At 39.4% G+C, this 17157-nt stretch overlaps 1 protein-coding gene across 5 annotated transcripts in view; it reads right to left on the reverse strand.

The window, feature by feature from the left end:
• mgat5 (alpha-1,6-mannosylglycoprotein 6-beta-N-acetylglucosaminyltransferase) overlaps window positions 1–17157 on the reverse strand; it is a 117010-nt gene that overhangs the window by 92144 nt on the left and 7709 nt on the right. For all 5 annotated transcript variants that reach the window (XM_052033299.1, XM_052033210.1, XM_052033372.1 and 2 more), the window contains one exon: window positions 10838–11244. In XM_052033299.1, the coding sequence (XP_051889259.1) occupies window positions 10838–11078 (241 nt within the window). In that variant the 5' untranslated portion in view covers window positions 11079–11244. The remainder of the gene's footprint in view (window positions 1–10837; window positions 11245–17157) is intronic.

Here is a 17157-nt window from a genome sequence, read left to right on the forward strand (position 1 = left end):
GATAATTCTCTTGGTCACCTCTTCAAACAACCCCAAGTTTGAAAAACATGATTTCTCAAACATAATGCCATGCTGACTATCCCTAGTCAATTCTTACCTTGCCAAATGCAGATAGATCTTGGTTCTCAGAATCCCCTCTGATAACTTACCCACCACTGACATTAGACTCATTGGCCTGTAGTTCTCTGGCTAGCCCTTCTTGAAGCCACCCTCCAGTCTTCCAGTACCTCACCCATAGCAAATGGAGGTACAAAAATCTCTGCCAGGGACCCTGAAATTTCTTCCTTTGCTTTCCACAACATTCTAGAATATACTTGGTCATATCCTAGGGATTTATCCACCTTTATATGTGCCTCAAAACCACCAACACATCCTCTTTTGTAACGTTGATACATTTCAGCACATCACTGTTCTCTTCCCTGAATTCCCAAGCTTCCATGATAAGCCCAGGGTAAATATCGATGAGAAATATTCATTTAAGACCTCGCCTATCTCCCATGGCTCCACCCATAGATGACCACACTGATTCTTAAGGGGACCTATTCTCTCCGTAGTTATCCTTTTGCTCTTAATATACTTACAGAATCTTAGGATAATCCTTTACCTTATCTCATGTCCTATTTTTGCCCTCCTGATTTCCTTCAAGTGTACTGCATTCTTTATACTCCAAGGGATTCACTTGATCCCATCGACCTATACTTACATATGCCTCCTTTTTTCCTGACTGGAGCCTCAATATCCTTTGTCAGTCAGAATTCCCTAATCCTGCCAGACTCGTCCTTCATTCCAACAGAAACATGTTGGCCCTAAGCTCTCCCCATCTCACTTAAAAGACTCCCACTTGCCAGATGCCTCTTTACTTGCTAACAGTCTCTCCCAATTAACCTTTGCACATTCCTGTCTAATGCCATCAAAATTAGCCTTGCCCCAATTTAGGATTTTAACTTTCATCTTTTTCTATGACTATTTAAAATCCAATAGAATTATGGTCACAGGTCCCAAAGTGCTCCCCCATTGACACTTCAGCCACTTGCCCAGCCTCATTTCCCAACAGGAGGTTCAGTGTTGCCCCCTCTCTTGCAGGACCATCTACATATTACTTGAGAAAACTTTGCTGGACACTTAAATTCTGCTCCATCTAATCCCTTAGAACTATGGCAGTCCCAGTCAATATTAGGGAAGTTTAACTAACCTACAATTACAATTCCATTATTCCTACAGCTGTCCGATATCCAAATAGTTCCTGTTGACTCCTGGGGGAGCCAATAGTACAATCACATACTTATTTCTTATTGGATGAGTCCCTAGGAATATCTTCCAAGTACTACCACGATGTTCTCCCTAATCAAAAATGAAACCCCCCCTTCTTTTCTTACGCCCACCTATCATAGCTGTGGCATCTGTACCCTGGAACATTGAGCTGCCTGTCCTGTCCATCCCTTAACCATGTTTCAGTAACAGTGATATCACAACCCCTTGTGTCTATCCATGTCCTGAGTTCATCCGCCTTGCCCATCAGGCTTCCTGCATTAAAATAACTGCAGTTTAGTCTATCAAACCTTCCTCACTCCTTGTCCTGCCCCTGCCTACAGGACTTGCTTGAATTTCTGTACTTGCTTCCACTTTCCCATCTGCCACACTACTACTTTGGGTCCCACCCCCGCCGGAGTAATTTAACTGCTCCCATAAAGCTCCAGCAAATCTTCCCACCAAGATTTTGTTCCCCTCTAGTTCATATGCAACCCATCCCTCGTGCACAGGTCACCTCTGCCTGTGAAGTGATCGCAAAGGTCCAAGAATCTAAATCCCTCCCTCCTGCACCAGCTCCTCAACCACACAGTCATCTGCCCTATCTCCCCATCCTTACCCTCACTAGCATGTGCTACTAGGAGTAATCCAGAGGTTACAACCCTTGAGGTCCTGCTTTTTAACCTTCTGCCTAACTCACTACATTCACTCCGTAGGATCTCATTCACTGAGACTACTGCACTTTGCTTGTTTTTCCCCTCCCACAGTGCTTTTCAAAGACATGTATGCGACTTGTGTACTTGGATGTGAAAGTGTGAACGAGGAATGAATATTCAGAAATATTTGGTGACAGCTGACATTCACCAATTATTCCACAAAAACAGAAGACCTAGTCCAAACATGAGTACTAAAATTACAATTTAAAAAAATCAAGAGGGGGAAAAGGTGGCGACAGCAGAGTTGCAGGAAAGAGTAGCTCTGAGCAGGTCTTGGGTGCAACAATGACAACTGCTTCCCTCAATTCGCAATGGTGGGTGGTAGTGCGATCAATGCACGTTCATCAGCCAGAGAAAGTAAATTTTAAGAAATAAGTGGCTTTTATTGACTGGAGAATTAATATAGCTTTCACTGTGGCTCACTCAAGCAAGAACCACACAGAACGAGTTGTAGAATTTTTTGCTTCTATGGATAAAGAGAATCAGAATCTGATTTATCATCATAGAGCACTACAGCATAGAAACAGGCCCTTTGGCCCATCATGTCAGCCTGGTTTTCTGCTCAGTCCCATCTACCTGCACCCAGACCAGAGCCCTCCACACCTCTCATTCATGTACCTATCCAAACTTCTCTTAAATGTTACAATGAACCCACATCCATCACTTCCACTGGTTGCTCATTCCACACTGATATCACCCTGAGTGAAGTAGTTCCCCCTCAGATTCCCCTTAAATATTTCACCTTTCACCCTCTGCTGGGGAGGGTTGTGTCTGTGATGGAGCTGGCTGAGTCTATAACCACCTGCAGCCTCTTACAATCCTGCACATTGGAGGCTCCGCACCAGGCTGTGATGCAACCAGAATGCTCTCCACCATACATCTATAAAAATTTGCAGAGTCTTTGGCGACATACCAAATTTCCTCAAAAACCTATGAAATAGAGCCACTGGTGAGCCTTCTTTGTGATTGCATCAATGTGTTGGACCCAGGAGAGATCCTCCAAAATGTTGACACCCAGGAACTTGAAGCTGCTCACCCTTTGTACTGCTGACCCCTCAATGAGGACTGGTGTGTATTCACCAGACTTCCTTCCTGAAGTCCGCAATCAGTTCTTTGGTCTTGCTGACATTGAGTGCAAGGTTGTTGTTGTGACACCACTCAACCAGCTGATCTATCTCCCTCCTGCAAGCCTCCTCATTGCCGTCTGAGATTCTACTAACAACAGTGGTGCATGCATACATTTGGCACGCTTGCCTTCATTGGACAGGAAATAGAATACAAAGTTGGGTTGTTATAGTGCAACTTCACAAAACACATGGTTAGACTGCTCTTGCTGTGTTGAGTGCAGTTCTGGTCACCAACTATAGGAAGGAAGTGATTGTGCTGGAGAGAGCATAGAGGAGATGCACCAGGATGTTGCCTGAATTAGAGGGCTTTGGTTATGGGAAGAGATTGGACAGGGTGGGCTTGTTTTCCCTGGAGTAAAGGAGGCTGAGGGGTGACCTGAAAGAGGTACATAAAATTAAGAGGCATAGACAATGCAGACGGTCAGAATCTTTCTCCTCCATAGTAGGGGTATCAAAAATACAAGGGCATAGTTTTAAGATGAGAGGAAGAAGTTTTAACAGGGGATTTGAGCGGAAAGGTTTTTTTTTGAAACAAACAGTGATTGATATCTGGAACTTGCTGTCAGAGGATGTGGTGAAATTAGATGCAATCTCTATATTTAAGAGATATGCAGACAGGCACTTAAATAGACAAGGCATACAAGGATGTAGAACTAATGGGGGCAGGTGAGCAAAGGGTTCGGTACAGACGTGGCAGGCTGAAGGGTCTGTTTGTGCTGAACAACTCTGACCATGACACTGCAGCAACTTGTCAAGATTTTCAATGACTACTCCTCCCAAACCCATGAAGTGGAAAGACAGATCAACATGAAAACATCTACAGGTTCTTATTACAAGTTTCACACACTGTCCTGACTTGGGAACACAATGCCCTTTTCCCAATGTTGTGGAGTCTAAATTGTGTAAGTTCCTATGCAATAGAAGAATGGAAATAACTTCACAAGATAGCTTGACTTGTTTGCCAGTTTTTTTTTCCTCAATAAAATATTAGCATTGGTCAATATATCCTCCCAGGCCAACAGTGGATAAAGAATGAAAAGTACTGGATAAACAGAAATTTCCTCCAACTAAATAATGATATTACCTTTGGTCTCAGTCATAAACTTCATTCAATAGCTGATGACTCCATCTCTGTTTGGTAATATTTCAAATCCAACTTGTTTTGGACCTTCAGAAAAGCTATGAATCATTTATTATTAATACTACTAAGACCAACCATTTCTGTATCTAATGCTGCCAAATGTGAGATAAGCTTGTTTGCTGGTGCAGCACTTATGACCTTTGCCTTTCTACTCAATTTTTCCAGGGAACGACTGGCCAGATTGCCATCTTCTGTAAACCAGAAATCATCCAAAAGCCTAATACCATCAACCTAACATACACCTGGTAGAATAAAACCATCATTCCATGCTTGTGGACCTTCACTGACACACAGTTAAGCAAAGGGTCTATTTTAAAATTTATATTGTAACTTCAAATACATTGATGGTTTTATTTTTGCCCATTATCAATCTTTGGAATTCTCCACAAATGAATTAGGAAAGCAGTGTCAATAAGCATACTGAAATAAATTAGACTTATAGATTTCTAGAGAAAAATCAAGGGTTATGGCGACTAGGCAAAAAGAGAGTCAAGGCCAATATCAGGTCAGCCATAATCTTAGCAAATTGTGCAGAAGATTCAAGGAGCCACATGACCTGCACTCCTGCTCTGCTTTTTGTTCTCCAGCTACAATCCTTTGAGATGTATGCATTCCTCCAATTCTAGCCTCTTGATCACTTCCAATTTAATTTGCCTATTTAACAATAGTATGGAGGACTAATTCACTATGCAGTAAGAAAGGGTAAATTAATCTTGAAGTGACAATAATATGATAGTATTTTATGCACTGACGTACTTCACCCAAAATCAGGGTCTTAAATCCAAAGAATGTCAACTATGCAAGTACAAAGTGTGAGATGGTTATGACAGATTGGGGGAAAACCACATTAAGATATTACAGTATACAAAGAATGCCTAACATTTGAAGAATTAATTCAGTTTACAACCAATATATTCCTAAAAAATCCAACAAGTGGCTCAACTAAGATTCCCAAGAGAAATTAAAGATATTAGTAAGTTGAAAGAAAAATCTTAAATTTTGCCAAAGAGAAAACAGGAAGGCAGAAATGGGAAAAGTTCAAAATTTGACAAAAGGAATACTTAGACATAAGGAAAGGGAAAGTAGAATACTCAAGTTTAGAAAAAGGAGAGGCAATCTCATTGAAGAGTATAAATTATTGCAGGGCTTGCAGAAATTCTTAAAATAAGAGGCAAGAAGAAATTTCTTCACCCAGGAGGTTGCAAGTCTTTAGAATTTTTCTACCCAAGATACAGGACAGATCAGTTGGTTTTTGGATAGTGGGTGGGTGGGAGAGAAGGGGCAGGAAAAAAATATCAAGGCTCATGGCTTGATGCAGAAAGGGGAGCCAAGGTAAACGATCAGCCTTAATCTTACTGAATGGAAATGCAGGTACAGGGGTCGAAATGACCTACTCTTCTATTTACATTTTTATGCTTAACTTTGTGAGCCATGCCTGTAATTAGCAAGGCCCAAGTTCTGGACTTCTCTCCCTTCATCTCTCAGTTCTGAGAAAGTGTTCCTTAAAACCCACTGACAAATTTTGGGCCTATCTGCTCCAATTTCTCTTTGTGACCTATCAATTATTGCATTGATACTTTTGCAAAGCATCCTGGTACATTATTCCACATTGAAAGGTGCCTTAATGTGGAGTAACATTTATCCTTCAGCTGTAGCCCCATAAAATCTGTGCATTATTTCATACCTACTGTGAAAAACTACTAAACACGTTTGGTTGTAGCATTCTACCACTACCATTACTAATATTTACGTTTGCATGGCAGTTTAGAAAATGTGGTGAGATGTCCCAAGATGTTTCATAGAAGCGTCACAAAACTTATGGTCATTGAGTCAGAACTGTACAGCACAGAAACGACCTTGACCTACCAGGTCTATGCCTACCTTTTTGCTTATCTACACTGATCCTATTTGCCTGCATCAGGTCCATGTATGCCTTACCTATTTAAGTGTCTGTTATCTCTTAAACAGTGATAGAATCTGATTCTACCATCTCCTCTGGCAGCGAGTTCCAGATATCAACCACTGCGTAAAACAAAACTACCCCCTAAAATCCCCTTTATAACTCTTCCTCTCACCTTGAACCTACACCTTTAGTTTTTGATACCCCTACCATGGGAAAAAGATTCCGACCATCTACCCCATCTATGCCTCTTGTAGTTTTATACACCTATCAGGTCACTGTTCAGCCTCCTTTGCTCCAGGGAAAACAAGCCCAGTCTATCCAATCTCTTCCCATAACTAAAACCCTCCAATCAAAGCAACATTCTGGTGCATCTTCTCTGCATGCTCTTCAGCACAACCGCATCTTTCCTGTAGTGTGGTGATCAGAACTGCATACAATACTCCAACAGCAGTCTAATCTGGGTCTTGTACAGTTGCGACTTAGTGTTCCAACTTTTATATTCTATGCCTTCTTCACCACTTTCAGGGAACCATGGACTTGAACCCATTCAAAATCAAACTGCAGGATGAATTCTATTATAACCACTGCCTCCTAAGGGTTCCTTTACTTTAAACTCCCTAATCAAATCTGGTTCATTGTATAACACCAAATCCAGAATTGCCTTTTCCCTAGTGGGCTCAACCACAAGCTGCTCTAAAAAGCTGTCTCATAGGCATTCTACAAGTTCCTTCTCTTACAATCCTGTACCAACCTGATTTTCCCCAATCTAGCTACATATTAAAATCCCCTATGACCACTGTAATATCACCCTTTTTACATGTCTTTTCTATCTCCTGTTGTCATTTGTATCCCACATCCTGGCTACTATTCAGAGGCCTATGTAACTCCTAACAAGGAGTTTTTAATCCTTGCAGTTTCTTAACTCTACCCACAAGAATTCCACGTCTTCTGATCCTATGCCACTTCTTGCTAAGGATTTGATTTCACTTTCTTACCAACAGAGCCACCCCACCCCCTCTGCCCACCTGCCTGTCTTTTCGATAGGATGTGTATCCTTGGATGTTTAGCTCTCAGCTGTGATCTACTTTCAACCACGACTGATGCCCACAATGTCATATCTGCCAATTTCTAACTGCGCTATGAGCTCATCTGCCTTATTTCATATACCGCATGCATTCAAATATAACATCTTCAGTCCTGTAGTTACCATCCTTCTCAAGCTTTTCTTCATGTTGCCTGAAGTTAAATTCTTATCCCTTTCTAAACTTTGTCTTTATTCTGGACACTTCAGTACCTTCTCCTACACTCTCCTTCCCTTTTATTTTATCCATACATTTCCAAACTGTTGAACCCACCCCTTACTATTTAGTATAAAGCCGTAGTTATGCAATTCACTAGGACCCTGGTCCCAGCATGGTTCAGGTGGAGCCCGGCCCATCAGAACAGCTCCCTCCTTCCCCAATACTGGTGCCAATATCCCACAAATTCAAACCCACTTCTCCCACACCAATCTTTGAGCCACACATTTAACTCCGATCTTATTTACCCTGTGCCAATTTGCACATGGTTCAGGTAGCAATCCAGAGATTACCACCTTTTTGGTTCTGCCTTTTTAAATTTAGTCCCTAGCTGCTAAAATTCCCTCAGCAGAACCTTTTTCCTTGCTCTACTTATGTTATTGGTACCCACATGGTACATGACAACTGGATCTTTCCCCATCCATTCCAGATTCCTCTGCAAGTCAGATGAGATGTCCTGAACCCAGGCACCAGGCAGACAACAGCCTTCTAGTCTCTCAATCTTTGTGACACAGAATTGTGTCGAATCCCCTGACTATTCCATCCTCAATTACAACTACACTTCTCCTGTCTGCCCCCTCTTGAATGGCTCCCTGAACCACGGCGCAACAGTTCCGTTGCTCATCCTTCCTACAGCCTCCACTCTCATCTGCACAGGGAGCAAGAATCTCAGACTTGTTCAACAAGCTCAAGGGCTGAGGCTCCTCCAGCATTACCTCTTGAATCCCCCTACCTGCCTTATTCACAGTCACACCCTCTTGCCCCTGATGACAGACTGAATTTGAAGTAGTTAATCTAACAGATGTGACTGCCTCTTGAAACACAGCATCCTGGTAACTCTCCCCCTCCCTGATGCATCACAGTGTTTGAAGCTCAGATTCCAGGTCATCAACTTTGAACCCAGGTTCCTCAAGCAACTAACACTTGCTGCAAATGTGGTCACCAGGAACCACAAAGGGGTCCACCAGCTTCCACATCATACAGCCTCAACACATCACCTGATCTTGCATCCCTACTTTAGTTATAATTTGATGTCTTTTTATTTAGCTACTATAAAAACCTTCTGTTCTTACCTGCTACTCACCTATGCCTCCTTGAAGCCTCTTGGGGCCAAAGCCTCAGATTCCTACTCCTACACTGGCCCACTCACTATGGCCGCTCCACTATACCCTACTTTCCTTATATTGGCTGAGTTGCCACACACACTTAGCCAATCACACATCTTTAAAAATGAACCTGCTAGCTCCTCCCTTCTGCTGCGCTGGCTGCTGCAACTGGAGAAAAAAATCTTTTAGAAAAAAAAATTGCTCCCCCCTTCACCCAGAGAGGTCACTTAAACTGACTTGCCTATTGCTTAATGAAAAACTTGCCATGAACTAATTGCGAAATGGTTTAAAACTTGATTCAAAAATCTTTAAAAATATTTGAAGTGGTAGTAAAGTTGGTTAAATAGCCAAAAGTGGTTCTAAAAAATATTTAAAATCAGCCACCTGCAAATAACCTGATCATAAATTACTCAAAATGCTTTGAGACTTGTGTTAGGTAGGCCTTAATTCAACCTTTCCCTCACCCTGCCAAAATGTTTTGTTTTTTGGTGGGGGGGAGGGGTGTGGAGGTGGAGGAAAAGGAACAGGCTACTACTATTCTTGCAATCAAAAACTCCAACTAAAATTCTCAGATCCCTTTCAAGACAAACAAATAAAATTTGCACAAACTACCAACGATGGTTAATTCATCTTGGGGGTATGACTAGCTTTGTGGGCAGGAATGATTAAATTATAGAAGGGTTTGATCATAATAATGGGACAAGTCAAGGAAACAAGATGTAGGTGAACTGCATTCAGCTATTGATGATATTTTCTAAAAGTATACTGCACTGTGCATGTGCAGTTCACATGTTATCATGACGCTATTACAGCGCCAGTGATCAGGGGTTCAATTCCCGCTGTCCGTAAGGAGTTTGTATGTTCTCCCGTGTCTGCGTGGGTTTCCTCCAGGTGCTCTGGTTTCCTCCCACATTCTAAAAGACGTATGGGTAGGTCAATTTGGGTTTAAAATGGGCGGCGCGGATTCGTTGGGCCAGAAGGGCCTGCTACCACACTGTAAATAAAATGCAATTTAAAATGTAAAATTTAATTTAAAATTGACTGCTTTTCCATAACACCACTATTATATATCCATTTTCTGGACTTCAATGAGCTATCTTTCGAAGTTGAGTTTAATCAACTTTAAAACTACATGCTTTATTCCCTCCAAACATATAGCTCATGCATTCTTATAAGACCTGGAAAAATGGGTGTACAAAGATTGGATGCAACAGAAGTATTATTTCTTATAGACAAGCTATCTCAGAGCTCCTTCACACCAGAAGGTAAAGTCCAACTGCTGAAGACGCCACTGTCCTTTAACAGCAGGTGAACTTGGACCAGGCGGTTGAAACAAGACTTCAAAAAGGTTGGATACCATGTACCTCTTAATCAGTAACAACTTTAAATCGAAAGTCTGGCAAGAAGTGAAGACATTATACCCTGCCAAATATTTAGAAATATATTCTTATGAACTGAAGCCTCAATGATCAATTGATTACCAAATGGGCAAAGACTGCATTCTCTATGTGCTTGAAATAAAGATTAATGCCAATCAACTGAAATCAATGAAACAGTAACTCTTGTCAAAACTCCCTAATATCAAACTTGCAATAGCTAAAAGAAACTATGGAAACCACCAAGGATATTTCCTAAAAAAAAGCTCAAAATTTTGCAATTACTAGGCCAGAAAAATTACCATTTCATGTGTCCCCTAAATAAACACAATGTTGAAGACACACAAGCAAACAAAAAAAAAAATCATGGCTGGAGGATACTTGCATTTGAACATCTTGGGCAGGCCCAGTCTAGGCACAGATCTATTTGGTGAACAGTTAAAACAAAACTTGGATGCATCGTGTTTATTTATGCAATTCACTTATGCTCAAAATTCCATGATCCTAACAGCCACATTAACTGATTTACATCCAAATACACCCATAAATGCAGTGAGCAACAAGACAAGATTTCCAAGATGGTGTTATCTGCAAAAGCATGGTGCTTAATATTATAGTTAAATGTTCTAATTGTACATTTTGATATTCATACCCAACATTTACAAAAAGAATCTCAATTTGAATTGCAGGGCAACAGCATGCCAGTATACCATCACAGGCTTGAAATCCTAGCCACATGAAAAGAGGAATCTTTGGAAGTTTAGAAAATAGTACGGATTAAATATAATAGTTAATGACGACTCAATTCATTCTACACAATAGAATTTACTATAATAAATGTTAGTTTCCAAATCCTGCTGAAATATTTTAAAGATAGATACTATAAGCCTCTTTTAAAAGCTAATAAGCCTTAAGAACCTACCATATGCAGTCATTGTGCCAACGTAGGGTCCATCTGCTACATTTTGGTTTTCTTCTGCCAATGCTTTGATATATCGCTTACTAAGGTCCAGGATCTGTTCACGAAGCATAGCACTGCTTTCATGTTGTGTCCGTTGTTGGATTGTAAAGTGCAGAAGCATCATTCCCCATATGAATCCAAATGCCACCAAAAAAAACCCAAGTTTTTGCGAAGATAACTTCCACAGATGAAAGGTCGCCATTGTTTTCAATAGTTAAGATATTCTGAAATAATGTACTTATAAATAAAGTACATGATCCTAAAGATTATGTACCCACAATAATCTGTTCACGTCTGTACAGCACTCCACATAGAAAAACCATTTTCAATACGACAGCCCAGATAGATCTGCTCTGCTCATTCTTGTCCTAGGACAAAAGGGAAAATAAAATTTTATACAAAAAACAAAACTGTCCGTTTAAGAGGTGTAAGTACCTACGAGTAACACACTAACTGAAACCCAAATTTATCTGAATTATTTCTAGATAAAGGAGGATTAGCAAAAGGATTAACAGTTATCCTATCAGATGAGGGAATATTACACAATAATGATATTAAATTTTGAGAAACCAGTTACAGTTTGATCAATAGACAATTTTAATTCAGGTGATAGGAAAACTATTTTGATTAAGTGTCCTTGGAAATTACATTAAAATTTTAAACAAATCTGTATCAATGATTTAGATCAGGGGTCAAGTGTAATATAGCAAAGGTTGCTGATGATAAAGCTAGCTAACGGTACAAGGAAGTTGCAGAAATGCTTCATGGGCAGGTTCAATGAACAGGCAAGGATGTGGCAGATAGAATACCTCTGGTAGCAAAAAGGTGGAATGCATTTTAAATGCTCATAGATCAAAGGGTGGTAGTGTTCAGAGGAATTTGGTTCTGGAATTGTGTAAAAGTCTGGTTTTGCTACCAAAGGATAGATATACTTGCCATATAGGGAGTGCAGCAAAGCTGCACTAGATTGATTTCTAAAATGGGTTTACCCATGGGAGGACAGATTAAACAGACTGTGCCAAAGTTCAAAAGAATGAGAGATGATCAGCCATTCACAACAAAGAATAAATTTCTTCACCCAGAGGTGGTCATGAATATTTGGAATTCTCTACTCAAAAGGGCTGTGAATGCTCACTCAGTACACTTTGGTCAGATTAGTGCATTTTGAGATTTTAGAGGAACAAGATACATGGTCTTGGTGCAGGAAAGTGGTGCTGAGGTACAAGATCAGCCAGGACCTTAATGTATGACAAGGTAGGAAAGTGGGGCTGAATACCCTGTACTTCCTTCTACTTTTTTGGTTCTTATGTTGAAAGAAAACCGTAAACTATAAAATCCAGTTACCAGAAAAATCTCACGATTAAGAATTTATGAATTATATATTAAACTCCTTGGCAAAAGATCAGCCATAATCTGGTGGAGCAGGCATGAGGGACAGAACGGCCACTTCTATTTCATATGTAACTAATGCCAATGCTGTTTCAATATCCAACTCAGCACAAGTTACCCAGGGTTATTTCCCAACTAAAATGATGTATACTTTATCCAGCAATATTTCATAACCTAAAGATATTCTTCTGTGAGATTTTATTAAAAGTGTTCATGGATCCATTTACCATAATGACAATAAAAACACCATTAACTATTTATAAGTTACTACTGCCCATCCACCAAGTCCACTTGAACATAACATTCACTAATTTCCTGAGTCATTCAGAGTCACTGAAGAAATTAAAAGGTCCTGCCTGCATAGTTATAGAAGACTCCATTATACATGTTCTGAGTTGCTATCAGTTATACATGTATCAGTTATACATGTTCTGAGTTGCTGAGAGTCTGATTGTGAATTGAAGTTCTTACTAAGTTACTCGTTTCTTTTGTTGATCCATTAAATCCACAGATTTAGCACAACATTGTTGGTGATCAGTGCATAGTTTACCAAAGATACTGTCACAAAGCACGTCAAATTAGTTACTTTCTGGAACAAATAATTCTGAACTACTGGGCGTAATTTTAACTTCACTCTCCTCGCAGAAAAAACAATGGAATTTTATCAACTGCATACATTACACTTCAACTATTTTGTTTCAAAAAAAATTGGATTTTTGTCAAGCAGTTTAGATAAAATTTTACTGCTAGCTACCTTGAGTATATGCATTAGTTTTCCCAAGTGTGTGATACGTACATTTCTATAATCAAAAAGATAGTTTAAGCATGAAGATCCCACATTGTTGAGTTCATTGTATTGGTTAACTCAAATTTTAAAGACAAAAATATTGTAATTACGAGGAGGAGAGAGTATCCAATAACTAACTTTTATCTTTCTGAAACAATAGTGAATGCAATTGCTCAGATTTAATATCAGAACTATGAAGTTATTCAAGAATCACCCAGGTACTGTGGACTTCAAAGCTTTTTAGCATCTTTCTAATCAACTTTAACCATCATGAAATTTATAATTCTATTACTGTTAGAATATAGTTCCATACAGTAACCTGTGCCTGCAATTAATAACTTTAATTACCCAGTCATCTGCACAGCCTATACAAACCTTTAGACTGCATTGAATTATTGTTTACTCCAATACAACTTGCATAGTCTCTTATGCACCAAATTTCTCCATTCATGTTTCATCCTGATACCGCTCCTCCTGTTTTCACAGTTTTCACATCCCTCTTCAGCACTGGTTAACTACCTGAAGGCCTTTGGCTCCAGTTCTGCCAAGGCATAACCAATCTGAATATCATAAGATTATCTGCCAAAAGCATTTTAAAATGCCAATAAAATTACTAACCTTTAAAAAACAGAATACAAAAGATACATTTTTCTATAACTATAGAAGTTCCAGATTTGACCTTATCTGGACTGATACAATCCCCAGGACCTTAATTTGGAAAAGCTATATTTGCTTTGAAAGGAATAAAATCCAAAGTCACTTGAATACCTGAGCTCCAAAGGTTTAATGAAGAGAAAGGATATAACAGACTTTTCTTTAAAATATGGAAGATTATACAGTAAATTAATTATTTGGCATTTTGAAAGAACTTTATATGGTTGAGAGAGCATGAAACCTTCTGTCCTGATAGAGACTCTAGGACAAGAGGAGGTAACAAATTCACAACAAAACAAAAGCAGGCTTGACCATGGCTGATCTGCCCCAGGTCTCACCACCCATTTTGTGCCCGTTCTCCATTAGCCTCAATTCCCTGATCTCTCAAATTTGTCTCTTTCCTCTTTAAATATATCCAATGATTTAGCTCTTCGGGGTAGGGAATTCTTGAGAGTCACCATCCTCTGTGAGAGATTCTGACACAGTTTTAAATGAATGCCCCCTAATTTTGTAGTGAGGTTTCCTTGTTTGAGATTCTCCTACTAGTGGAAAATCTCAACATCTACCTTGTCATGCCCTCTAAGAATCCTGTGTTTCACAGAAAGATCATCCTTGTTTTTCTAAATTCCAAAAGACACAGACCTAATTTCTTTAGCTGCTCCCGACAGAACAACCTTCTCATGCCTGAAATTAGCTGGTGAATCTCTTTTGGACTGCCTCCATTGCTAATATATCCCTTCAGAACACCACAGGTTAGGAAATGTCTCTCCACACAAAATTCGATAGCTGTATATGTACTGGTTACTGGCTCAATTAATAATTTCAGAAATCAGAGAATGAAGCCTGCGAACCAAGAGTACGAAAGAATAGAGTCAAGGTGGGCAAATGGAGAAAGGATGCAGATCAGACAGGACTTCACTAAATGGAAAAACAGGATTCAGGAGCTAAATGGCTGCATCTGTTACCATGTACAGGCTCTCCCCTCTGGGAGTCTAGTACACATTCCTCCCTGGTATCTTATCTCTTTTTAATGTAAAACCACATCACAAAATGTTCTATTTCAATAAATGGTTTCCCAAGTGCAACACTTGAATGTGGTAGAAAAATGCATTATTCCTGTGGTACCCACGCCCATATTAGCAACTCAATTTTCACTTGGTTCAATCTTTTAAAAAAGTTGACAGTTCAGAAGACTTATTGATTTAAATTGCTCAAGTTTATTTAATACATTTTTAGGGGTAAGACAAAGGAGTGAGATAAATTTGGTAACTACAGGCCAATCAGTCTAACAATGATGGAAAATAAACAAAGTCCATTGACAAAAACAAAACTGATTTAACTTGGAGAACCACAAGTTAATAAGGGACAGCTTACATGGGCTTGTCCTAGTAAATTACATCCAGGTTAATCTCAATAAATTCTTATACAAAGTAACAGAACTTGTTTAAGGTATTTTAGTAGTTGTTATACTTATGGACCTTCCAAACACATTTATTCTGTGGAAACCAAATCAAATGGGATTGTGAAAACTCCCAATCTGCAAAAGAATGAAAAAGAGAAAGTTGCCTGAACAGATATTTGCTCAAGTTGAGGCAAGCAAGAATTAGAATCTCTCAGGCGTCAGTATTAAGGCTACTGCTTTTCTTGATCTGGTTTTGGCTATTGGAGACAACTTTGTAGTTTGCAACAATACGAAATTGAGCAAACTAGTAAATGGTGAGCAAGATAAGGCAGACATTAACAGTCTAGCGAAAAGAGGCAGATGTAATTTAATACTGATCATGAACTGATGTAGAGATGCAGCATAACACAATGATTTTATCGTGAGGGGTGGGGCAGGGACAAGAACAGAGGGACTCAGAGGCCATTATTTCTAACTGTGAAAATGGCAAGGCAATTTGGCAAGATGGTCAGAAAGTGTACGAGATACTTGTGCTTATACAGTAGAGCATTGGAAATATAAATACCAGAGTGCCAACCCTTTATGAATCACTGGTTAGGCCTCAGCTTGAGTAGTGTATATAATTCTTAGAACTAAATTATAGGAAAGAAACGTGGGCATTAGGGTTCAGCATAAATGGCAGTTTTAAGTTATCTGAAGAGATTATAGAAACAATAAAGAGACCAGATCTCAAAGACCACTTCAAAATTGTAAAGAACTTTGATCAGGTTAGTGTGTTACAAATAATCAGCAAGAGAAAAAAAGTAGATTCTTTCTACTGCCCTCCCAGGAAGTCCTCCCCCCCCCCAAAATCTGATTGCACTACCTGAAGGAGTGGTGGAAGCAAATCCTACTGGAACCTCAGAAAGGCAACAGTCAATATCTGCTCAAAGTAGATTAAATTGCAGTGTTGTGAGAGACTCCAGTTGGGATAAGTCACACTCATTTTAAGAAATTAGGCATGGAAGAATTATACCTGTGGACTAGCTCTAGAAATATACTTTTGTAATCTTAAGGTTACCAGGTAAGGAAGGAATTCACTTATTTAAAAGTGAAACTATGTATTAGCCTCTTGGGATAAGACTGTTAAGACAGCAGGGACCAAGGTAAAGCCAACACAGCACTATGAAGACTTTGGACACTAAAACTGAGCCATAATAATAGGTTCATATTTCCTCAGGTATTGTTTCTGGAAAATTCTTCATAAAAAAAAATCACAACTGAGGGTTTGAAGTATCTTAGTAACAGATAATTAAAATGCAGGAATTGAATGCTCCACCTTATCCACATACACGTGTGTGATAACTGTTTAACAAGGTACAGCTATCCAAATTCCACAACACTTGCATTTATAAAACACATTATAAAGTGTCTCTATCTAATTCATGGAGCTAAAATTTGACACTAAGAGAGGCATCATGACAGGAAAATCAAAAGGTTGATCATAGTACTTTCAACAATTAACTTAAAGGGTGAGCAACAAGGATGAAAAGAATTCTACTCTTTCAGTCTTGATATCTGCAGATAAGACCATTATTGAAAAGGGAGCAGAAACAAATTTATGCAGGGTAGAAGATGGAAAATACAAGAGATTGAAAAAACATGGAGGAGGGTTGCATCATTGAATGGACTGTCTGGACAGACAAGTTAGAGGTGGACATAGGCGGTTTAAATGAGCACAAGACATGGATCAGAACCTCAGCTCAGGGTCAAGTAGGACTTACAGGTTATGAACTGTCTGATTCCACTCAAAATAATAGACAAGGAGATAGAATTGGTGGCTTGGGGGGGACAGGGTTATGAGAGGGATAAGTGAACTTATAGCAGGGACAAAGGCAAGAATCTAATTTGAGGAAACTTCTATTCATGCTGCTGAAGGCTAGGCATATAATGGGGTTTCAGGAAAGATGGTAATGAATTAAACTGTACTTCTAAGCACCTGCCACGATTAATGCTGCTACTTTATGTTCCACATCAGCTATCTTAATATCCTGAGCAAGACTATCAATC

Source organism: Pristis pectinata, chromosome 1, assembly GCF_009764475.1.
Source record: "Pristis pectinata isolate sPriPec2 chromosome 1, sPriPec2.1.pri, whole genome shotgun sequence".
In the NCBI taxonomy this organism is placed as follows: Eukaryota; Metazoa; Chordata; class Chondrichthyes; order Rhinopristiformes; family Pristidae; genus Pristis; species Pristis pectinata.